The sequence below is a fragment of the Cynocephalus volans genome, chromosome 8 (assembly GCF_027409185.1).
Source record: "Cynocephalus volans isolate mCynVol1 chromosome 8, mCynVol1.pri, whole genome shotgun sequence".
NCBI lineage: Eukaryota > Metazoa > Chordata > Mammalia > Dermoptera > Cynocephalidae > Cynocephalus > Cynocephalus volans.
In genome coordinates this window covers 135,203,043-135,230,051 of record NC_084467.1, presented here as the reverse complement: position 1 = coordinate 135,230,051, position 27,009 = coordinate 135,203,043, and the positions used below count along the sequence as shown (strand labels likewise).

Below are 27,009 nucleotides of genomic sequence, written 5' to 3'. Positions count from 1 at the left end.
GAGAACAGAGAAAGAGAAGAAAGTAAAAGAGTAGAAACCACAGGCATCTCAATAGAGTGAGGGTTAGTATAAATAAGGTGGTGGTAGGTTTCCAGTATTGTCATAAATTTCTTTTTACACTCTCCCTCCTTCACCTATGACCCTAACCTCTGACACCTCTGACAGTGCAGAACATTGCTTGGGTATGTTCAGTTTATAAGGTTCCTATTTTAATGTGATTAGTTCATGTCTTTTTTTACTGAAGCAAAATGCACGTGGGTAGTTCAGGAATCCATACCAGAGCTACACTAAGGAAAAAGATGTCTTAGTATTAACAGTATAATCTAGTAAAAAATATATTAGCTTTCAGCCAGGCAGACTGGGTTCAGATTCTAGCTCCACCACTTGAATGCGGTCTCAGGCAAGCTATTTCACTTTTCTGAGCAGTTACTTATGTACAAAATAGAGATGAATGACACCTAACACTAAATTGTTGTGTGAACAAAAACTTGCAAAACTTGCACAGTACCTAACATAGCTATTACTCTAAAGATTTTTGTTGTTCCAATCCTTCCCTCCGCCAGTCTGAGTTAACCTTTGAAGAAAAAAACAATAAAACGATGTACAATAATAACTGCAATTTAAGCAAGTCCTACCAGTTAGTGTTGTTATTGTTAAAAGGTAATTACTTAAATCTACCACGTTCCTATACATAGCATTATAATTAGATGCCTAAGATTCGTTTCATAAGGTCTTTCTCCTCTTTCTCTGAGGAATTAAAGTTGATAGAAGATGCTGCCACTGGGACACAAGGAAGAACTCTGTGTTATGGCCTCCATTAAAGTCTCCTTAAATTCCTTCTTTCATGGATCCTAGTACAGATGACAATAAAGAGTGACTGCTTATTACTGAGGAAATAGAGAAAAATATGGTACAAGAAGTGGTCCACTTCTGCCTTCTTCCGAGTTCTTTCACATGAAACTGTTGTTAATTAGAACTTCAAAATGTGATCACAATAAATCTGAATAGTGTCCAATATCAGTAACCTGAAAAGAATGTTAATGTTATAGCACTTTTGATTTGCTTATCTTCTCAACCTCATATCTATTCACATTAATTTCATTCAGCCAACAGATTATGGATGGAGAGAAAGAAGGAAGGGACAGAGGGAAGAGGCAGTAAACTAGAAACTAGAAAAGGAACATGTTTAGCTAATCTAGTAAACAGAATCACTATGTTTTAGAGCTTAAAGAAATCTCTTGTTTAAAATAAGCAGCTGAATTAGATAACCTCTAAGATTCTAAGAATGAGTAACAACAACCATGAAGCAAAGACCCTGTGGTTGGAACAGATAGTTAAGGCACAAGTGATCAGGAATAAGACTAGAAAAACAAGTAGGGACTAGATCATAATGGACCTTCAAGCCATTTTAAGAATTTTTTATTTTATCTTAAGGACAACTGAAAGCTAATGACATTTTAAGCCCAAGATTTATAAACATGTTCAGATTTGCATTTGAGAAAGATAACTCTTCTAAAGACTTTCAAGCAGAGGTTACTTTGAACGTAGTATGAACTGAGAAAAGGGCAGGGTCATTTATGGATAAATAAAATAACCCTTTTAAAGGTACAGAAGCATGAAAAAATTGAAAAGGAGGCAGAGGAAAAAAATATACAATGTAAACCAATCTGTATATAATAGCATTTTCAGCTTCTCAAAACTCCATGTTACTTGATCACAATTTCCTCAAAAATGGCTTTAAAGAATATTATCCTCTGACTACACAAGATCATATCGTTAGTCTATGAATTATTTATTTCTCTGATTCACTGCCTGGCTTTGAAACGAGAATCTTTTAACCTCAGAGTGGCATGGAACCTGAACTTTCTGGGCAAAACAAGTTAACACAATGGAACAGGTAATACAGTGTTTAGGTTTTATACTAAGCTGACTCCTCACAAAGGTCTTCCCTGACAATACACTCTGAAGTTCTTCCTGTTCTCTTATTGCATCTAATACTTTTCCTTCATTGCACTTAATACAATTTGAAATTCTATGTATTTCTACTGTTTGGCATCTTACTATCTGCCTCCCCAAGTGACTTTAACACTATGTCTTTTTGTTAACTGTACATCCAGAATTCAGCAAAGTAATGACAAGACTTTAGGTGTTAGATATATTTCCAAACAGCTTTTGAAACCAACCTGGCACCAAAACTCCTACTCATACTACTGTTGGCTTAATTCATTCTCTATTATACTTATCAAAAAAACTATCTGGCCTTGATTTCTTTCTAGAAGTTATGAAGGGAAAGTGACTAGAAATCATGATTTTTATTGTTGGTAATGTCTGTTATTTATCAAATGATGGCTGTATGCTGAATCTCTATTAGGGGCTTTTATATATTATTTCTAGTCTTGAAACAATCTTTGAAATAGGCATTATAATTCATATTTTACATATGGGAGACCCAGGCTTAATGAAATCAAATAATTTGATTTGCCCAGAGTCACATAACGTGGAAGCTGTAGAAATGGGATCAGAACCCAAAGATCACATTATACTAATATTGCTTTCCACTGTACTTTATCTGAAATATTTTGAATATAATTAGCACCATTAGCCAAAAAAGCAAAACCTAAAGGAGGAAGAAAAAAAGAAAAGGTCAGTGATATACATAAAAGGTCAGTGATATAGCTTGAAAATGGTAGGTATGACATCTAATAAAAAGTAAGGTCTTTCCCTATACCAGCCAGCTGCCAAAAAGCAAAAAAGCAACAAAAAAAAGGTATTATTTAGCTTAGTTCAATTGCAAACATATCATTTGAAGACGTCAATGTAGAAGAGGTTTAAAGACCTAAATAGTGCATTGTAATAAACTCCTCCTCCATATTAAAAAAAAAAAAAAAAACTTGTCGGGAAATAGGTCTTGAACATAACTATTACAGAACCCTTGATACAGGAGGCCAAAGGCATGAGATAAACCAGCAATAAAATGAAATCTGTGAACTATAATTCCTTTGTATTTAAAATAAAATTCACCCTGGGCTGTTACCCAATTTAGACTACAATATTCTTGATAAGATATTACTTTTTTAATCAGTCTAAACTAAGCCAAAACACATTTATCTACCTTAATCTTACACTTAAGTAACTCCCTCATCTTTATCTTCCAACTAGTATATTTTATGGTTTCTCATCATCTCCACTTACCTGCTTTACTTCTTCATTAGCCATTGTTGAAATGCTAGAAAATCAGAAAGTAGTAAAAATACATTCCTAGTAATTAACAAATAATATATCCATACAAACTACAATCATGAAATAATTTTTTTGTTTGTTTGGTGGCTGGCCAGTATGGGGATCCAAACCCTTGACCTTAACCTCACAGTGGCATGGAACCTGACCTTTCTGGGCAAAACAAGCAACACAATGAACAGGTAATATAGGTAACCAGCCAGCCCTAAATCATTTTTTTAGTAATTACATTTTCATTTCATTTCATTTATTTATTTATTTTTACAACTGAGGGGGGAAAAAATCACATTTTCAAAAAATGTACAACACACAAACGTCCCTGCAAGTGTCTACGTGGATCTGTGTGTATGATGGAAAAGAGAAAACAAATTAGTGGGAGGAAAGAAACCAAAATGTTATCTCCAGGTGGCGGGTATATGGGTGTTGACTGTTTCCTTTTTACGTTTTTTCTCTTATGAGTTTTCTGCAATGCACTCATACTACTTCTATAATCAGAAAAAAGAAACTATGTAAAAAAAATATATTCCTCCTGTTCTTAAAGCAATTCTATGTGGTAGACAACACTAAAATAAAATCTTAATAAATACACCCTTTTAAAAAAATGGGCATTTTTTTTTTTTAAGGATGTATTTTATCTAAGATGCCACTGATTTTTGTGTGGCACTAAGAAAAAAGCTGCCAACTGAACTACACTACATAGAATAGTGTTTTAGTACAGTGTGTAATATATATCCTAATTTCAGAGATATCAAAATATTTGAAAAAAGTGTTCTTCAATCAGTGATATACAGATTACCATTTGACTAGTTTGAAGTTGTGGATTCTCATTAACTATAAAATGTAGTAAATATCACCTGTAAGGTCTACAATAGCTCTAAAATTATGTAATTCATTATCATGAATACCAACCTATATTGATATCACTTTACAACTTCTAAAGAACATGTTTAAAGGTATCTAATTCAGTCACTGTACCTCTTGCTCATCCATTTTATAGTATTCTCAGCTAGCATGAGGACAGAAAACACAACTTCTTTAGAATCCCAGCACCTAACTTAGTGCCTGACAGATGAAGGAACCAAGTAGGTATTTGTGAAAGTGAATTACTGAACATTCCTAAGAGGGCAGTAGAGTGGTAACTTTCTACCTTTTTTAAGTGATCATGAAATCATAAAGAAAAATGAACCAACTTTCCCAAAATTCTTCAAAGTAGACTAGATACTCAAAATTAAGCATTTAAGTAAAATGAGAAATGCAGAAGAATGTAGTCACACTTGCATTGCCAAAAGAAGGTAAGATTTGACCAGAAAGTCAGGGGAAACAAAGTAAAATGGACTGCCATAGTAATCAATGTTAGTTATCAATCCTATCATTCTTTGCCTCCTTCCTTCTTACTAGAATCCCTGATTTTTACCTGGGTACATTACTGCCCACAATAAATAAATTTCCCAGTCTCTTTTTGCACCTAGGTTGCCAATGAGATATAGGCAGAATTGGTTTTTCAGAATCTCCAGAAAAATTCCTTAAAAGATAGCTGCTACCTGTTGGTACCCGCTTCTTTCCCCACCTCAGTTCTGCTGCTTGGAACCCAGATAAAAGGACTGGAGCCATATGTATAATGAAAAGGAAGATCACAGCCCACCATAGTGAGGCAAAGAGCTGGAAGGAACAGTGTCCCTGAGGACCATGGAGACACTATACCAGCTCTAGACTTCCTACCTCTGGATCATTAACATGAGAGGGAAATATATTTCTATCTTGTGTAAGCCACTACTTTTTCTGTGTTTACTATTACAGCAAAACCTAATAATAATTTATATAATAATGAAAGAATTCCTAAGAAAATACTTAGATTTGTCTCTCCAGCAGTCTACTAATAAATTAAATAGATCATCACTATCCAAAAACTTTCATAGAAGGGGTTACTTGAACAAGAAATGAAACATGGAGAGTAACCTTCATTTGCAGACATAGCATCTGGGTCTTACTCATTACAGTTTGCTTATTTAATGGCTGGGCAATGGCATAAGATACTGATGTGAAAAACAATACTTCAAATGCTATTTAAGAAACAATCTGTAGCAACAAATATGTGTAATTTTATGAAGTAGAAATAGGAAGTAATTTTTTCATCCCTTCAATTTTCACATTAGGCCTAACATTCCCTCTATAAAATTATGTACATTAATAAAAGTTCTACAAATATTGATAGTAAAGACACTTTCTTAGCCCTTCTCAACATATTCACTTTTCTCTGGAAGCTGTACTCAGAGGTAAGGACAGGCACTCAGTGACCAGGCCAGGGCTGTACTATATGGCTTTGCCCTTCTGGCCAAAATTCAATTCTCTCTTCCATAAATCTGAAGCTCTGAGCTTTGAAAGAGTGTGACTGGAAACCTTATTAAATAAACTATCCAGAAATATCTAATCTCTTCCTATTAAAAATCCCTATTTCTTTCCAGAGCTTAAGTATTCAACTTCTCCTAGAATTTTATGATACATTAATATCTTTCAAATACATTTCCTTTTATGCCTAAATAAGCCAAAGTAGTTTTCTGGTATTTGCAACCAAAAGAAACAGTTTAATACAATGTTAAAACAACGCTAATTTATCTATTGATGTAAATTCGTTGAAATTTAATCATTTGAATCTCACTTGGACTTTTCCAAGTTCTTTTTAAGTCTTGTTGCAACACAATTCTAAGAATTACAAAAGGTCATGACTCAGCATTACACAATTTGGTATGACTACACTAGCACTAGATAAAAAGTAAGTACTTAAAACTTTTTTATGACAAGCATTTTAGACCTGGAAGTGACCGTGAAAGATTCAGTCAGTTCAACCCACTAAGTCATCACCTCCCTCACTCTTCCTGTCAGACTAAAGAACTTGCTCTGTACTTGACAACCTTCTGCACACCTTTCCTTAATACAGGGGTACTTCTAAAATTTGTGGAAAAATAGAATTAAAATATAATATGAATCTTTCCATGAACTTTTTGAAGTAACTTCATATGACCTCTTCTATCTACGTATCTAAAATTTCATAGAGTTCTTTGTAGGCTGCCAGATTGAGCAAATAAAAATATAGGACCCTCAGATAAACAAATGACTTTTAGTCTAAGTATGTCTTAAATATTGCATGATAACTAAAAAAGTATTCACTGTTTATCTGAAATTCAAGTTCGACTAAACACACTGTATTTTCTCCCCCCCCCCGCCCCCACCTTTCCACACCACAGTCCCTTTCCCCTTTGGGTTTGTGATTCTGTATAGAAATAGACTCCCCTCCCACTTTCAATTTCTAAAATATGTAGCAATGATAGCAGGGACAGACTGACCTTTCGGCTATTTGAAACCTTCCCTCACAAATAGAGCATAATAAGGCTTAGAGTTCTTACTAGGAAAGGAAGAAGAAGGAACAGAAGACAGGAGAGGAATTGGAAAAGGAATGGAAGACAAACCTAGGTATCCTGCCTGTCTAGAGGAATAAGACAGGTCAGAAGCACACTAGTAAACCGTAGAAACAAAAATTCTTTTAAACACTGAATTTGCAAGAATGGCCATTAAAAATAGCACATGTGCCAATATATGAAAAGTTTTTATTAGCCAAAATTGTAAATTATCATAAAAAAAGAAAAAAAACTAAGTTATCACTCGAAGAAGTTGCCTAATAATCAAGTCTTTATACAGTCTCTTGTAATGAAGCAACAAAGTACTAACTGGAAAAGATATTCACCAGAAATGACCTTGATCACTATATTTTTGGAGGCTTACACGTATAACTAATGGAATCAGGAAAAATAAAATTTAACACCCTATTAACTAGGAGTCTGGACTCACAGTTTCAAGTATAGTAAATATATCTTTTCAATACCACTTTATAAAGCAATACAATAAGTGATTACATTGTAGACATCACAAATATACCTACAGAATGATTGAGTTGGGGAGAAGAAGAAGAATGTTTTAATGTTAAGTAAATAGGTTCTTATAACAAAATTTCTGGTGACAGCATCATCCCCGGACTCAAAAGTACTGTGTTTCCAGCAAATTAAAAGAAAGAGAAAAGGATATGCCCCAGGCCTTGGAAGATAGTTGAAAAACTAGCTCTGATTATAACAAAGACACTGATATCAAAGTGAATGTAAATAATCTGACATACATTATTTTATGAAATATAATTATAAAAAATATTTCTATGAGACTCACAGAGAAATAAGAAAAAATATTTCCAAATTTAAATTATTCTAAATAAATGCTTATGTATGTACGTGCACATATACATGTAACTAAATAAATAAAAACAGGGTTATTTCATCTACATCATTGGATGTTTATATATTCAAGTTGGCCAATAAATTTTGGAAGTGACCTTCTCATTGGGAAAATGGGAGGTTGACTTGGATTTGAAGTCAACTTAAATTTAGGCACAGATAATATTATATATATATATATATATTTTTTTTTTTTTTAAGTGTTCTTTATCATCTTGAATTTCCTAAGGGTATTGCTGAATTTGGACCTGTAGAACTATTTGTCCCTACTTGAAGTGGCTCCACATTGTTTTTGGTTTTGTTTTGTTTTGTTTTGAGTTATTTCTACTTCCCTGACAGAGAATCTACCTCTAGGTTCAAATTCAACCTTTATTGGAGGTCTTTTATTCACTATGAACCATGACAGGTATTTTGATAAAGCATTCATACAGACATTCAACTACTGTATATCAACTATTAACATGGTTCACTAAATCCAAGATTTGCTAGTAAGAGCGAAAAAATGACAATGATGGATGGGATAGGAGAAAAAAGGGCAATCTGGTTCTTATGCAGGATGACAAAGTGGCAGATCTTATTTTCCTGTTCCATCGCAGGATAATGTCAACTGATGAGAAAGGTAAATAATTCTTCAAGCAATTTAGAATTAAAATGTTACTGGGCTGGTCAGTTGGTTAGCTTAGCTGGTTAGGGCACAGCCTTATAACACCAAGGACATAGGTTCAGATCCCCATACCAGCCAGCCACCAAAAATAAATAAATAAATAAAAATGTATCATTTAAAAAAAAATTGTTACTGAACAAAACTATTTAAAACTCTAGATTTTTGTTTCTGGAAGAGAAAGTTACTTACCTCTGCCTCTGCTATCAACTGTATCTTCTTTGCTATCAAGAATTTTATGTCAATTTGACCTAAGGGAAGGGAAAAAAAGTGACTTTAAGTTGATGAATATAGCTAACTAGCGACACTATTTAAATCATGAAATTGAAAACCAAACAAACACAAAGATAACTGTACAAACTATGGTATAACCACAAAACATTTACCACAGCTCTTAAAAATGAACCAAGGGCAATATAAATAGAAGGAAATTTATACACAAAAATACTAAGTAGGGGAAAAAAACCACTAAATGTACACACAGTAATTTAAATCATGTGATGTTGTAGATCCAATTCTGGCAGTATGGAAAATTAGATTCTTTGAATAGATCCTGCAATGGAGACTACTAAGATGCTGGGTAAAACATTAAAAACTAAACAACTTTAAAACTTATTGCCAACTTAGTACAAATCCACAGGCAAAAAAGTAAAATGAAACTAGAACCCTAGGGGATATGTGAGAAACACCAGGATTCTTGCCAAACTCTAGAAACCTTGAGCTTCTACACTGGCAGCAATACACGGTACAGTGTTTTTACAGGACAATACAGAGTACAGTACTTTACAGAATGGTAAAGATCTAACAGGACACTACCACATAAAGCTAGAGACAATCTAAACTTGCACCGTGTGGTCTCAAAAACCTGAATTTATTTTAAAACAAAACTAAGTTGTGTCCCCAGGCTACTGGCAAATGCAAATGCAGTTCCTTCCAGGAAGATTAGAATATCAACTAGGGCCTTAAAGAATTCCAGTAAAGTTCCAAGAAAAAGAAGACGCTCATAGTCAAAGATCACAAAACACACCAGGAGAAACAGCAGAAACAAAAACCAAGGGGCTCAGATCTGAAAAACTAAATATATTAGAATTGTCAGTTACAGGATAGGATATAAAATAAGAATGTTTAATATTTTAAAGGAAATAAAAGTGAAACTTGAAAACATAAACAAGAAACTAACCAAGCAGATCTGAAAAAGAACAAACTAGATTTCTCAAAATGAAAGTAAAAACAGTTGAAATTTCAAATTCGATGGATGGATTAAACAGCAGATTAAACATGTCTGAAGAGAGTACTAGTAAATGGGAACATAGATCAAAAGAAATTATCCAGAATACAGCCTAGAGAAATAGTGATGAAAAATACTAGAGAGGTTAGAGAGGTTAAAAGACATGGAAGAGGTCCAACCACAACCGACTGGAGATGGGACCAACTAAGGCTACACTGGAGATGGAGGGTGATAGTTCCACAACAGGTGTTTCTGACTTGAAATTTCTGCAGGCCATATTGGAGGAAGTCATTATGTTATACAGTTTTATGATGAACATGAATGATCATGAAGACATAGTGATTCAAAAGAAAGTTTAGGAGAACAAGATATATAATTGCCAATGTGGCAAGAATAATGAAAAATGCCGTATCTCAAACAGGAAAGATTGCAATAGATGCCAAAGGTTATGTCCAAGAATGTTAGTTCATCAGCTTTATAATATTTGAGGCAAATGAAAGATGCCATAAAGAAAATGGAATAAATAAATGGAAAGATCCCATATTCGTTGAGTGGAAGACTTAATATTGTTAAGATGGCAATACACCCCAATTTTTCTACAGAATCAAAGCAATCCTCATCAAAACTTCAGCTGGCTTCTTTGTAGAAATTGACAAACTGATCTTAAAATTCATATAGAAATTCAAGGGACATAAAATAGCCAGAAAAATCTTGAAAAAGGAAAACAAAGTTGGAAGACTCACACTACCCAATTTTAAAGATAGACAACATAGAACAATGGAATAGAACTGAGAGTTCAGAAACACATTTACAATCAATTGACTTTCAACAAAGGAAACACATTTACAATCAATTGACTTTCAACAAAGGTGCCAGAACAACTGATTGTAGAAAGCAGAGTCTTTTCAACAAATGGTGCTGGGACAACTGGATAGCCACATGCAAAGAATGAAGATGGACCCTGAACTCAGACATTATATAGAAATTAAATCAAAAAAGTTCAAATACCTAAAAACATAAAAGCTTAAAACTATAAGACTCTGAAAAGAAAAGAAAGGCATAATCTTCATGGCCTTGGACTAGGCAATGGCTTTGCAGATAAAACACCAAAAGTACAAGCAACAGTACAAAAAAATTGTTAAAACTGGATTCCATCAAAATTTAAAAGTCACTTTTTTTGCTGCAAAGGACACCATCAAGAAAGTAAAAAGATAACCCACATAATGGAGAAAAACACTTGCAAATCTTATCAGGTACTTGTATCCAGAACATATTAAGAACTCTTACAACTCAACAATAAAAAGATAAATAATCCAATTAAAACATAGGCAAAGTATTTGAATAGATATTTCTCTAAAAAAGATATAAAATGGCCAATAATCACATGAAAAGATACTGAATATCACTGGCCATCAGGAACATAAAAATCAAAACCACAATGAGATATCACTTCACACGCATATGGATGGCCACAATCAAAAAGAGAAATAACAAGTGTTGGCCAGGATGTGGAGAAATTAAAACCATCTTATATTGCTGGTGGGAATATAAAATGGTTCACTGCCTTGGAAAACAGTCTGGAAGCTCCTCAAGATATTAAATGTAGAGCTGCCATATGACCCAGCCATTCTACTCTTAGGTGTACACATGAGGGAAATAAAAGCATGACCACCCAAAAGCTTACACACAAATGCTTATAGCAGCATTATTCATAACAAAAAGTAGAAACAATCCAAATACCCATCAACTGATAAATAGATTAATAAAGTGTAGTCTATCCATATAAAGGAATATTATTCAACAATAAAAGGAAAGAAAAACTGATACATGCTATAATATGAGTGAAATTTGAAAACATTTTGCTAAATGAAAAAAGTCATTCACAAAAAACTATGTATTGTATGATCAATTCCATTTACATGAAATGTCCAGAATAGATAACCCTGTAGAAACAGACAGAATGATGGAAGTTGCCTAGAGACTGGAAGTGGGGGTGGGCAAAAAGGGTGTAACTGCTAATAGGTACAGGGTTTTTGGAGGAAGATGATAAAAATATTACAAAATTCATTTCATTCTAATTTATCTGTTCTGAAAGATTCCTTTCTATATCTTAAATCACAGGTGTAGCTTTCTGGTGTTTAACTTGACTAATTGAGGTATTAATTCTAACTTGAGAATCTTTTTCATGATTTTAAAGAAAAATCAGATTTTAAAGGTATTAAATTTTTATGAGAATTTGTTGCTCTGTATAACTCCCATACACATTGCATCTGTGATTTATTATTGTCACATATTTGCAGACAGTTTCTTATTTTCATACTGAATCATAGTGCTATTATAATTTAGGATAAGCTGCTGAATTAAGTAATGCCTGCCCTTTTAATAAATTATGGGCAGAGTTCATTTAGAATGTAATTTGCCATTATTCATAAATGAGTCTGTCTTTGTATATAATATCTTGTATAAAAACCTGGCTAGGTTTTAGCTTTTGATGTATTTATTAAAAATTTTTAAAGTTTTTCTTTGGTAAAACATCATCACTTAAGCAACAATGTATTTAATATAATTGAAATATTAAGTGTTAATGCAAAAGTAAATGTTCACCCTATTAAACTCAGTGCCCATTAACTGTTTACACTGTTCATTTTGCTTGCTAAAGTAGTATTAATTATTGGAACTTCTTGTTAAGGTTAGTGAATTACAGAGTGCTGTTGTAATTCATTTAAGTTTAACAAAGACTTAGTGATCTTAAAATGGTACCTCTTTCACTTTTATACTATTTTTTTTCAAAGCACACCTTCAAATACTATAGTATTTCTTCCAGAAAAGGAATTTTATAATTTGATACTAAAAGTCCTTATTTTACCTTTTTAATAGTAATATCAAGTTACATATTATATTATGGGAACCAAGAACAGATCTCATCATGTATATAGACTTTCTACATAGATGAATGAGTGAAACAGAACAGAATGAGTGCTGCGTGTGTGAAACAGAAGACTGTATCTTCTAGTTTACTGTCTTCATCTTTGTAAAAAAATATGGTAATGTAACTTTGTATCATTTTAGCAGAATGATTTTTAAAATGAGAATCTGTATTTTCTATTCTACTTGGTTATAACTTATTTTTATTACTGTATCAACAGTTGCTATTGTGTTTTGTGTAAAAGGAAGATTGAAAGATACTCAAATTTATAAGACAGAAGTAGTAATTACCCAGAAATAATATGCTGAACAGAAATATTTACTTTGGAGGCATATTTGGGCTAATGTAAGCTTAATAACCCCACACCCCTTATTTTAAAAATAACCACCCACAGAAAATTCAAAAACCCAAGCCACTCTACCAAAAAGTTCAAACAAAACCACTTATTATCGTATAATGTTGAAGTAACTAACACTAATATTTTGGGAAGTATCATTTGTCCATTTATTTTGGCAAATATGCATATTTTATAAGAACAGACTCATGCAGACTTTGGTAAGCTGTTTTTTTCACTCAATATATTGTGAATATCTTTCAATGTCATTATATATTATTCTGTTTTATGGCTTAAATATAACTAATCTTCTCTTGGACATTTAGACTATATCTTTTCACAATCTGTCACTTGGAAAAAAGAGAATGAGTTCCAGCCAAGATGGCAGAATGTACGGTCCCCAGCATCACTCTCCCCCACAAATCAACCAATTTACAACTATAAAAATGTAACATCAGCCAAGCTTGGGCCGCTGGAGCTCAGGGGAAGAGGAGGAGAGACCTATGGAGTTCATGAAGGTGGGAGAAACCACGATAAGAGAAAGAAAAAACTGCTCTGAGCATTTGGGGCTGTGGCTGCTTTAAGGCTCAAGCTGCTGAGCACATGGAGCAGGAGCCGGCAGAAGCCTCAGCTGTGCCCTTCAGATGGAGTTACTTGGAGGCAGCAGGGGAGAAGAGGGCCTTGGCAGCTCCCAGGACAGCAAGACCACTAATAGGGTTCCCATGGACCCATGCAGGAGCAAGGAGCCAGAACAACTGAAAAAAAGGAGACACTCAGAGGCTGGTGTGTCATCACAAGTGATCTGCACAGGGCCTGTCCCATAGGAAGTGTTTGCAGCATGGGCGGTTGGGGAGACAGGCCCACCAGGAGAACACTGGGGCACAGCAAGGACATCCGATCCGCCTCCAGTCAGAACAGGACCACTCAGACAAGACTGGTCGGGAATGCAGAATTGCATGGGGTGCAGTTTGATGAAAAAACTCAGGCCCAGATCAGAGTTTCTACACAACCCAGGTGCACCAGGTCTGTAGAGAGCCAGAAGTACCTATAAGGTCAACCATTAAACCCTGAGCTACACAAAAAGCCTTCCCTAGGGAAACAGCAGCAAAGCAGCAATTTAGCTCAACCACAGAGTTCAAGTACTGGTTCCCACAGGAAGCTCCCCCGTTTTAGAAGTAAGCAAAGGACAAAAAATTAGTTCCAGCCCAGGCACACCACCAGCACCTTGGGGCCCACCAGGGGACGTGAGACATGGAGCCGGTGACCAAACCCCCCTCCCACAACCAGGCACACCACACCAGCACCTCAGGGCCTGCCTGAGGACCTGAGGCAAGGAGAAGGGGACCACACCCCCCCTCCCACATCCAGGCACACCGCACCAGCACCTCAAGGGTCTGCTTGGGGACCTGAGGCGTGGATCCGGGGACCAGTCACTCCCTACAACCAGGCATACTGCCAGCACCAAGGAGCATGCCATAAACATCACCTCCATGTTGGTGGCCCACCACAGCTACCATGATAACCATCGCTGCCACAAAAGCGGCTAGACGACACAACCACCATGCAGACGGTCCACCAGCCACTGGAATCCATTGACACAAGGAGAGTAACCAGCAGAGATAAAGAAAAGAAGAGGATGTCTCTCTCCACAAAGCCCATTCCAGAGTGACAGAAGAAGTATCTGCTCTATGATAATATTGGGGGAACTGATTACACCTCTCAGCATTGGACAGATCATCTAGGCAACAGATCAACAGAGTAAGCATTATTCTTTCAGAAGGAGAGAAGAAATCTAGGGTAATTAGAGAGGGCAAGGGGCAGGGAGAGGGGGAGGGGGTGAGATTGGACAAGGGGCATAAAAAATAATTAAGATTTGTAACAATATATGTACTAGTAATATTGATTTGATCAACATATTTCAATGTTGAACCCCAAAAATATGTATAATCAATTTTGATTCAATAAAAATTTTAAAAACTAAAGAAAAAAAAGAGAATGAGAAGGTCTAAAATGCATCTAATCAGAGCTCTGCAAGGAGAGACAATATTTGAAGTAGTAATGGCTGAGAACTTTCCAGAATTATTGAAAGATACCAATCTTCAGATGAAGTAAGGCCAAGAATTCCAAGCAGAATAAAAAAATCTATTTATATAAATTATAGTGAAACACAGATGTTTAAAAAGAAAATCTTAAAAGTAGCCAGAAAGAAACAAGTGGAAGCCAGGAGACAGTGGAAAATCTTCAAGAATTGTCAACAGTGGCAAAGTCTATGGCTGGGAAGGAAGGAGGCTAGAAATAGAGGCATATCATAAAAGGCTCATGTATCAAAACAAGGGCTTTGAGTAAACTAAGAATTTTAAGCAGGAAAATAACTGATCTGATATTGGAGGGTAGAAAGGATCATATAAAAGAGAGAAATTAAATAAATCCAGACAAGAAATGATGTCCTAAACCAAAACAATGACAATGAGAATGAACAGCAAACGATGAATTTTGAAGATACTGTATTCACAGATTGGTAACTGATTTGATTATTCTATAAATTGGAAGAATATACTTTTTATTTAGTTCTACGACCAAACCACATTTCATAAATAAGCTGTGCACTTCACAAATAAATGCATATAGAAGCTTCTTCTCTTCAACTAATTCAACTACCATGGGGCGATGGGAAAGGAGACACTGAAGAAGATTAATTCTGGGCCGAGCCCGTGGTGCACTCGGTAGCGTGCTGCGCTGGCAGCGCGGCGACGCTCCCGCCGTGGGTTCGGATCCTATATAGGAATGGCCGGTGCACTCACTGGCTGAGTGCCGGTCACGAAAAAGACAAAAAAAAAAAAAAAAAAAGATTAATTCTCACTACTTCTGCATTACTTCCAAAAAGAATGACTATCCATAAATAACATGATAATTGTCATTACTAACTGTCTTTGAGAGGCAGGGACTAGGAAGTAAGGAAAGACATTTTGCTCACACTTAAGAGTATCTGAAGACCTCACTAAAAATGACATTAAAGTTGAATAAGTGGAAAAAATTTTATTAAAAAGCTAATTCAATTCATTTTCCTTCATCTTAAAAATAACTCTTCATACAATATTCAATAGAAAAAGCCTTTACTTCCTGGCTACGTAAAAATTTTAAAATTAAATGTCATAAAAGCCAAAAGAAAAATGCTTAAAAGCTAACATCCAATGATTTAAAGAACCATGTGTGGGGCCTGCTCGTGGCACACTCGGGAGAGTGTGGTGCTGATAACACCAAGGCCATGGGTTCAGATCCCATATAGGGATGGCCGGTTGCTCACTTCTGAGAGTGTGGTGCTGACAACACCAAGTCAAGGGTTAAGATCCCCTTACCAGTCATCTTTAAAAAAAATAAAAAAATAAAAAAATAAAAATAAAGAACCATGTGTGAACACCCAACCATGTAAGTCAATTATAGGCTTCTAAATTTCTAAAACATTGATCCTGAAACAGCGATAAGCCAAGGCTGATGGTCATGCAATTTCTGAAATACCTGCCTAGGTCTACTAATACCACTAACCGGTAACACTAAGAGTCGATTATTTTCTAACTGAAACTTAACAGAACCCAACAATAAATCCTTAAAGAAAGCTACTAAAGATTTTGTTTTTCCTAACTCTCTGATATCCAAGAAATCAGGCTTCCAACTCTTATCTTCATGAATAAATGTTACCTAATACTTGTAAAGCTTACTACATTTAACTTGAGTGCTTAAAATTTATTCCTTGAAGTGTCAAAAATCTTATTTTAGCCAGTTTTGATGAAAATCTTTTTAAAAGTATCACATGTGTTAATATCTTAAGAAAAACTGACTGTACCATGCATACATAATCTTTAGGACAAGTAAGAGTGATAATTTATTGTACTATACTATTATAGTGATATCTCTAGTAAAAACTGAAATATGCAGAGCAATCGGGCCTACACTAAACAATCCCAGGGAGTTGTGCCTTTCTACTTAGGCTGCTTCTTCACTGCTTTTCACCAAATCTGCTCCCTTGTAGCAATCCTTTGCTCCCTATTACTATACCAATTACTATATCTACTGCCACAGTTCCCCAGAAGAGACAAATAACCAAGCTCATTAAATTGGTAACTCATTTGTTCTTTATTTATATACTTTATATTTTTATATACTTTATATTCTTTATTTATATACTTATTCATTAAAAAAAAAAACCACTGAGGACCTAATATATACAGGGCACTAAGTATGTATTCCAAACACTTTCTTTAGGATCTTAGGAAAATACAATATAATACATGATACACAATAGGGTTGTGGGAAAACGGGGGTGTTGAGGGAGCTTTTACAGAGAAAGTCAGTATTTAAGCCAAGTCTCCTGATAAGGAAAAATTATGGTGAACAAATGCTAGAAAGATTATTCCAACCAAAGGAAATAGCATAAAGACTTGTTGGGTTTTTGGGGACTTGAACCTGGATCAAATACCTCTTAAATGCCAAGCTCTCTTTGCTTTATGATATTGTATTGAATAGGTTTTTGCCTAATGGCAGCTTTTATCTACTTACTTTCTAGACTACCAGTTACCTAGATCAGTGCTGTCCTGTGAAAATATAACGTGAATCACGTGTGTAATTTAAAACTTTCTAGGAGCCACATTAACAGTAAAAAGAAACAGGTGCAAGTAAGTGAAATCTGATGTGTATTTACAATTATATTGTGTCTCGATTCTGACTAGCCACATTTCAAGTACTCAACCAAACCACAATGAACACTACATTTCCAGTGGCTACCATATTGAACAATGTAGTTCTAGATAAAGGTCAACAAATTTTTTCTGTAATGGGCCAGAAAGTATTTTAGGCTTTGCAGACCATGTAGTCCACAATTACTTGACTCTACTGTTGTAGTGCTAGAAAGCCTATAAATATAAACAAATGAATGTGGCTGTGTTTGCCAACACTGTTCCAGATGGCTGAGTTTACTGTAAATATAGCTGGCAAATAAAACTGACAGGTATCTACACGTTATTTTTTTATAGCTATGGTGAACACTGTTGGTTGCTTCCCCAACAAGGGCATGTGTTTCATTGCCCTTGTCAGAAAGTGATTTAAGAATTGACATGAGTATCAGTGAGTGTATGGACAATATAAAGATGATGCACTCAAGCTTGTTCACCAAGAAGAATTTAAAGAAGGCCTTTTTATAAATGTGTGGGCAGTGTTTAAGAAAAGCAACAAATGGGCCAGCCCATGGCTCACTTGGTAGAGTGTGGTGCTGATAACACCAAGGCCACAGGTTCGGATACCTATATAGGGATGGCCAATTAGCTCACTTGGGAGAGCATGGTGGTGACAACACCAAGTCCTAGTAACAAACATCAGGAAAGCTGTTACCATCCTAAGACATGAAAGGGCAAAGGAAGGGAACGGTTACTGGAACCCAGAGAGAACTCCTTAGAGAAATATTAAACAGGAGTAATTATTACTCCGCAGGGAAGGAACCTAAATTATAAACACACCCACTTTACTTTCTGCCCTTGGATCTCCTGCCAGTGCCCCACTCTGACCAAACCCTACCAGAATCCACAGAGGGTGTGGGAGCCTATTCATATAGTCCATAAAGTCAGCCTCCTGGGGCACGAAGTAGGGTAGAAAAGAGAGGAGAGGCAAAAGGAAGATAGCTAGTATAACCTATAATTTAATTCTGATCAGTGGGACATGAGAAGTCTGTTGGGGAATTTCTAGGAAAGGTTTCATTGCTCTAAAGAAAGAAACAGTTTCTCTTCTTATGGAAATTGTTGTTTTGGTTTACCTGTTTTCTTACCCAGCCTAGACTCACTATCCTCATTATCACCAGCAATTTCCTGGACCTAACATGTCACACACCAACCCCAGACATTGCCTATCTGCTTTCTCTAATTTCAAATTGCCATGCACTGTAGAAATAATTTAGAAAATGGGCTTACTCTAAACCAATGTTGTCAATTCTCAACCAGGCCTGAAATGAAAAAATGCAATCTTTTGTTTTTGCCTCTTGATGAGTTTCTGTAACATTCCTCTCAGCAGTAGTTCAAAACCTTTTCCATTTTCAAGTCCCAGCCTTACCAAGCAACCTTTGGTTGTTCATTTTTGGAACCAAATCCTTAAATGTCTTCTGTCGTTCTTAATTTTTTAAAATTATCTTTAGTTCTCTTTTCCAGCATTCTTGCGTCAGAGGAAAGGACAGCCCATCTTTTTCAATACTAAACCTTCATCCTTCCCATATCCTTTAAGAAATCATTCAGAATGTTCTCAACCCATTGAGTCAGTTACATTTTTCACATTTATATTCAGAGCTTTTTTTTTTTTTTTTTCATGGCTGGCCAGTACAGGGATCCAAACCTGTGACCTTGGTTTTATAAGGCTGCACTCTAAGAAACTGGGCTGTTATGATATGGTTCAAAAGCGATTCTCAAAATCTGTGGTTCTAACATTTGTCACATGTTATAAATCTCTTTGATAATTTAGAAAAATATGCAATTAAACATCAAAATATGATTTAACAGAATTTATGGCCTAGGATGAGAATAAGTTTTAAGTAAAAATTTTTTACGTTATAGAATAATATATGGTATAAGAGATACTGGGAGAATTACAAATAACTGAAATTGGGAAATAATATTTAAAAATAACAACAGCCCCTTCCACTGATCCACTCAACCCTCATAACCCAATCAGGCTGTACTTTTCTTTCTAATATAAAATGTCCTGCAGAAGTGGTTTACACTTCCTATCTTCACTTTCTCACTTGCCATTAGTTCCCAACCTATTTCTGAAACTCTTTTCTCTCTGGGGTCACTATGGCCTCCAAATTTATAAATTCTCATCCTCGGAAAAGACTATTTTTTCTTCATTGTGTTGGCTTTGCTCCTTTGTCAGAGGGGTACTTCAAAAAGTTCGGGGGAAACTTCCGGTCAAGATGGTGGAATAGACGGTCCCTAGCATCTCTCTCTCCCACAAATCAACTGATTTACAACTATAAAAACGTAACATCAACTGCATACGGAACAGGGAGACATCCAGTAGAGGAGGCCGAAGCTCCACGGAGACCACATGCCCTGCAGGGCCGCTGTTGCGTGATCCAGCAGATAGGCTTCACCGCCGCCACCTGGCTCCATTCCCAACCCAGCGCAGTGCGCACAGAGTGGGGAGACGTCCGGCAGGGGAGGCAGAGGCTCCGCAGAAACCACACACCCTGTGGGGCCGCCACTGCGTGATCCAGCAGGTAGGCTTCACCGCAGGTACATGGCTCCATTCCCAGCCAGGCCTAATGCACACGGAGCAGGGTGACGTCCAGCAGGGGAGGCAGGAACTCCGCGGGGACGACACCGCTCCCACGGGATCCAGCATCCTGGCCCAGTGCACACAGAACAGGGAGACGTCCAGCAGGGGAGGCAGAAGCTCCGCAGAGACTACACCACTGCCGCGTGATCCAGCAGCCCAGCCCAGTGCATACGGAGCAGAGAGACATCCAGTAGGGGAGGCAGAAGCTCCGTAGAGACCACAGACCCTGTGGGGGGGCCGCTGCCATATGATCCAGCAGCAGGTAGGCTTTACCGCCACCACCAGGCTCAATCCCAAGCCCAGCCAAGCACGCACGGAGCAGGGAGACATCCAGCAGGGGAAGGGGAAGCTCCGCAAAGACCACACGCTCTGCCTCTACGGTGCCTCTGCACATCCCAGCAGGCTGGCCCAGTGCGTGCAGAACAGGGAGATGTCCAGCATGGGAGGTGGAAGCTCAGCAGACACCATACACCCTGCAGTACTGCCTCGTGACCCAGCAGCCCAGCCAAGTCCAAGCTGACCAGAAAGGTGGCTCCCTGGAGATGCCCAAGACCCGAGGCAACCACACACACAAGGCACTAGTGGCCAACTGAGCAGTCACTGAGGTAGCCATACCAAATTGGCAACAACAGTAACATCTTAGTCAGTCAATAGTGTCAAACCTGTGGACTGTAAAACCCCCTGCCACAATGAATAAACATCAAAGAAAAGATACCAGAAATACGAAAAATCAAGAAAGTACAACACCCAAAGATAACAAATCTCAAGCTCTAGATCCTATAGAACAAGAAGCCCTTGAAATGACTGACAAGGAATTTTGAGTGATACTTCGAAGGAAACTGAATGAGATACAAGAAAACTCAGCTAGACATCATGATGAAACGAGGAAAAGTATGCAGGACCTGAAAGAGGAAATGTACAAGGAAATCAATGCCCTGAAAAAAAAAATGTAGCAGAACTTGCTGAACTGAAGAATTTATTCAGCGAAATAAAAAACACAATGGAGAGTTTAACCAGCAGGCTTGCGAATGTTGAAGAGAGAACCTCTGAACTTGAAGATGGACTGTTTGAAATAACACAAGAAGACAAAAAAAAAAGAAAAAAGAATCAAAGGCATTGAAGAAAATATAGAGAGATATCAGACAACCTTAAGCGCTCAAATATCTGAGTCACGGGTATTCCAGAAGGGGAGGAAAAAGGGGATTGCATTGAAAACATATTCAACAAAATAATGGCAGGAAACTTCCCAGGTATAGGAAAAATCACAGATCTTCAGATCCAGGAAGCTCAACGATCTCCAAACGTATTCAACCCAAAAAGGTCTTCTCCAAGATATGTTATAGTCAAATTGGCAACACCCAAAGACAAAGAGAGAATCTTAAAAGCTGCAAGAGAGAAGCATCAAATCACCTATAAGGGAGCTCCAATCAGACTAACATCAGACTTTTCATCACAAACCCTAAAAGCCAGAAAGGAATGGGATGATATACTCAAAATACTAAAAGACAGAGATTGCCAGCCAAGAATACTCTACCCGGCAAGGATATCCTTCCGAAATGAAGGGCAAATAGTATATTTTTAAGACAAACAAAAACTGCGGGAGTTCACCACCACATGACCACCCCTACAAGAAACTCTCAAGGGAGTATTGGGTTTGGTTCCTGAAAAAAACTACCACTGCCATAAAAACCCAAGAAAAAACCCACTAGTATAATAAAAATGGCATTCAAGAAGAGAAAACAAACAAACAAAAAGTCTATCTACAACCCAAGGAACCAACAAATACAGAAAACAAACAGTAAATCAGAAAGCAAGGAACAAAAGACACCTAAGACAACCAAACAATAATCAATAAAATGCTAGGAATATATCAACACTTTTCAATAACAACTCTTAATGTAAAAGGCTTAAATCCCCCATCAAAAGACACAGACTGGCTGACTGGATTAAAAAGGAGGACCCAACTATATGCTGCCTTCAAGAGACCCACCTCATCCAAAAAGACTCACATAGACTAAGAGTGAAAGGATGGAAAAAGATTTACCATGCAAACAGAAAAGAAAAAAGAGCTGGAGTAGCTATTCTTATATCTGACAAAATAGACTTTAAACTAAAAACCATAAAGAGAGACAATGAGGGACACTACGTAATGATAAAAGGATTGATCCATCAAGAAGACATAACAATCATAAATAAATACGCACCCAATGTTGGAGGAGCCAGATTTATAAAACAAACTCTATTAGACCTAAAGAAGGAAATAGACACTAATACCATAATAGCAGGGGACCTGAACACCCCACTGTCAATATTAGACAGATCATCTAGGCAAAGAATCAGTAGAGAAACACAAGATCTAAACAATACTCTAGACCAATTGGAATTGGCAGATATCTACAGAACATTCCACCCAACAACCTCAGAATATTCATTCTTCTCATCAGCACATGGATCATTCTCCAGGATAGATCACATATTAGGTGACAAATCAAGTTTCAAAAAATTCAAAAAAATTGGAATTATCCCATGTATTTTCTCAGACAGCAATGTATTAAAATTAGAAATCAATAACAAACGAAATTCTGGAAAATATACAAACACATGGAAATTAAACAGCATTCTACTTAATGACATATGAGTCCAAGAAGAAATCAAGCAGGAAATCAAAATATTTATGGAAACTAATGAAAATAATGATACATCATACCAAAACCTATGGGATACTGCAAAAGCAATACTAAGGGGGAAATTTATTGCATTAAATGCTCACCTCAGAAGAATGGAAAGATGGCAAGTGAACAACCTAACACTTCACTTTAAAGAACTAGAAAAACAAGAACAATACATACCTAAAGTTAGCAGACGGAAAGAAATCATTAAAATCAGAGCAGAAGTTAATGAAATTGAAACCCAAAAAACAATACAAAAGATCAATGAATCAAAAAGTTGGTTTTTTGAAAAGATAAATAAAATTGACAAACCATTAGCATGGCTAACAAAAAAAAGAAGAGAGAAGATTCAAATAACAAAAATTAGCAATGAAAAAGGCGATATTACAACTGATTCATCTGAAATACAAGGAATCATTCGAGACTACTATAAACAACTATACGCCAACAAATTTGAAAATCTGGAGGAAATGGATAAATTTCTAGACACACATAAGCTCCCAAAACTGAACCATGAAGACGTAGAAAATTTGAACAGACCAATAACAATAAAGGAGATTGAAGCTGTTATCAGAAGGCTCCCAACAAAGAAAAGCCCAGGACCACATGGATTCACAGCAGAATTTTACCAAACATTCAAAGAGGAATTGACACCGATTCTTTACAAACTATTCCAAAAGATTGAAACAGATGCAAATCTCCCAAACTCATTCTATGAAGCAAACATCATCCTGATACCAAAACCAGGTAAAGATATAACTAAAAAAGAAAACTACAGGCCGATATCCTTGATAAGTATAGTTGCAAAAATCCTCACTAAAATACTAGCAAACAGAATACAGCAACACATACGTAAAATTATTCACCATGATCAAGTGGGATTCATCCCAGGGATGCAAGGTTGGTTCAACATACGCAAATCAATAAATGTGATACACCATATTAATAAAATCAAACACAAGGACCATATGTTCATCTCTATAGATGCTGAAAAAGCATTTGATAAAATTCAACATTCATTCATGACAAAGACCCTCTATAAGTTAGGTATAGATGGAAAGTATCTCAACATAATTAAAGCCATATATGATAAACCACTGCCAATAATCATCGTGAATGCGGAAAAGCTGAAAGCTTTTCCTTTAAGAACAGGAACTAGACAAGGATGCCCACTCTCACCACTCCTATTCAACATAGTGTTGGAAGGACTAGCCAGAGCAATCAGAGAAGAGAAGGAAATAAAGGGCATCCAGATTGGAAAAGATGAAGTCAAACTGTCCCTGTTTGCAGATGACATGATCCTATATATCGAACAGCCTAAAACCTCTACAAAAAAAACTCTTGGAGTTGATAAATGATTTCAGCACAGGAGCAGGATACAAAATCAACACACAAAAATCAGTAGCATTTCTATTCTCCAATAGTGAACACGCAGAAAGAGAAATCAAGAAAGCCTGCCCATTTACAATAGCCACCAAAAAAATAAAATACTTAGGAATTGAGTTAACCAAGGATGTGAAAAATCTCTATAACGAGAACTACAAACCACTGCTGAGAGAAATTAGAGAGGATACAAGAAGATGGAAAGATATCCCATGCTCTTGGATTGGAAGAATGAACATAGTGAAAATGTCCATACTACCCAAAGTGATATACAAATTCAATGCAATCCCCATCAAAATTCCAAAGACATTTTTCCCAGAAATGGAAAGAACTATCCAGACATTTATATGGAATAACAAAAAACCATGTATAGCCAAAGCAATGCTGAGCAAAAAAGATAAAGCTGGAGGCATAACAATAGCCAAGAGTTGGAACCAGCCCAAATGTCCATCATCGGATGAGTGGATTGCAAAATGTGGTATATCTACACAATGGAATACTACTCAGCTATAAAAAAGAATGAATATACTGCCATTTGCAATGACATGGATGGACCTAGAGAGAACTATATTAAGTGAAACAAGTCAGGCACAGAAATAGAAATACCACATGTTCTCACTTATCGGTGGGAGCTAAAAATAAATAAATAAATTCACACACACATACAAAAAAACCGGGGGTGGGGGGGAAGAAGACATAACAATTACAGTTCCTTGAAGTTGACATTACAAGCGAACAGAAAGGACATTGTTGGGTGGGAGTGGAAAGAGGGAGGAGGGAGGGAGATTTCAGTAATGGGCCACAATAATCAACCACATTGTATATCGACAAAATAAAATTAAAACAAACAAACTAAATAAATAAATAAATAAATAAATAAATAATAAAAATAAATAAATCCTCATCCTTATTAAACTTGCTACAAAAAATTTAACATATATAAAGTATATATCATACGTCTTCATAACAACCCAGTGAGAAAAGCAAGATAGTTGGTATAATTTCAACTTTAAAGGTAAAAAAACTAAGATTCAAAGAAATTAAACATCTTGCGCACTGTCACATGGCCAGCAACTGAACCTGAAGAAACAGACCCATGTGTTCTGATTCCTAGTCATGCAGCATTAAAAAAAAAAGAAGGAAAAAAAAATCAAGGCTGGCCAACTTATAGTGATTACATTTCTAAAAATGACTAAGGAGTACGAGGTAGTGACTATTAATCATTTCTTCAAGTTTCACTTCTTTTAACAAATGTTTTCTTTGTCTACTTGTGGCAAGTACAGAATTAGCTAATGCAAAGGCACTGACTAGCAGGTTTTCACTGCCTAGAGAATTTCAAACTCATTTAAAAATCCTGGGCTAGCTAGTTAATTCACTTGGGAGAGCATGGTGCTAGGAACACCAAGGTCACAGGTTCGGATCCCCATACTGGCCAGCCACCAAAAAACCAAAACCAAACCAAAACAAAAAAATAATAAACAAAATCTTGATTATTTTCTTAAAAACTCTCACTGACCATTGCTCCAGTGACTTCAAATAACTTACGAAATTCTCAACTAATCGCATGTTTATAGTAATGTAGAAAAATGGAATCTGAACTAGAAATGAGGGTTAGTATATAAATATTCATACAGAAATGAAGATTTTAATAATGTTGAAACAACTGGTTAGCCATTTTAGAAACTATAAAATTAGATCCTTAAGTCACTCATCATTCAGAATCAATTTCAGATGAATCAAATATTTGAATATAAAACATCATAAAAGTAAGTTAAAAACCTATCTGTTTTCCTTTTTCATAACCTTAGATGATTTCTAAGCATAACAAAAAACCCAGAAGCAATAATGTCCAGTTACATAAAACCTAGACATGGCAGGGCATACATACGTAAACACAATCAAAGACAGATTGGTAGCTAGAAAATATTCACAGTACCTGATAGCCAAATGATTAATTTCTCTAACATAGAAAAAGCTCTTTTAAAAAATAAAAGAGGGCTGACCAGTTAGCTCAGTTGGCTAAAGCGCAGTGTTATTTTTTTTATTTATTTATTTTTTTAAAGATGACCGGTAAGGGGATCTTAACCCTTGACTTGGTGTTGTCAGCACCACGCTCAGCCAGTGAGCGAACCGGCCATCCGTATATGGGATCCGAACCCGGGGCCTTGGTGTTATCAGCACCGCACTCTCCCGAGTGAGCCACGGGCCGGCCCAAAAGCGCAGTGTTATAATACCAAGGTCAAGGGTTCGGATTCCTGTACCAGCCAGCCAAAAAAAGGAAGAAAAATAACAGCCACCAGATAGAAAACAAAAATGATCAAGAGATATGAACAGGGCTTTTAGAGGAAAAACATAGTCAATAAATATATATAAAAAGTTCCCCAACTCAAAATTTATGCTACATGCTATACTGTTTTTCACTCATCAAATTAGCAAAGTTTTTAAAAAGTTTGGTAAAACACATTGCCAAAAGTGTGAGGAAACAGTACTGATAATAGTATAAACTGGTATAACATTTTTGAAAGGAAATTTGGTAATATCTCAATTTTAAATGCAAAAGCCCTTTGATCCAGCAATTCTCCCCCACCTTTTTTGGAGGCAGCTGGTCAGTACAGGGATAACAAACCCTTGACGTTGGTGTTATAACATCCTGCTCTAGCCAGCTAAGCTAACCAGCCAAGTAATTTCACTTTTATGAATGTATCCAACAGGTACACTCGCAAAAGTAAGCAATGATATTGTTTCAAGGATGTGCTCTGTAGCACTGTCTATAATACTGCAACCCTGGCAACAACCTAAATGTCCATCAATAAGGGAAAAGTTAAATAAATTACCAAGCATCAGTGCAACAGATGTACTACATAGATATTTAAAAGAATTACACTTTCATATACTAAATGAAATGACATCCAAGACCTTAAAAGTATAGAAAAAGGACTTCTGGTCAATATAGCGGAATAGACAGGTGGTCCCCAGCATCGCT

General features: G+C 36.2%; 1 protein-coding gene across 1 annotated transcript in view; it reads right to left on the bottom strand.

The window, feature by feature from the left end:
- The window catches only part of SOAT1 (sterol O-acyltransferase 1), a 66,518-nt gene that overhangs the window by 17,961 nt on the left and 21,548 nt on the right, over positions 1-27,009 (bottom strand). The window contains exon 3 of the mRNA XM_063104724.1: positions 8,368-8,426. Coding sequence (XP_062960794.1) covers positions 8,368-8,426 — 59 coding nt within the window. The remainder of the gene's footprint in view (positions 1-8,367; positions 8,427-27,009) is intronic.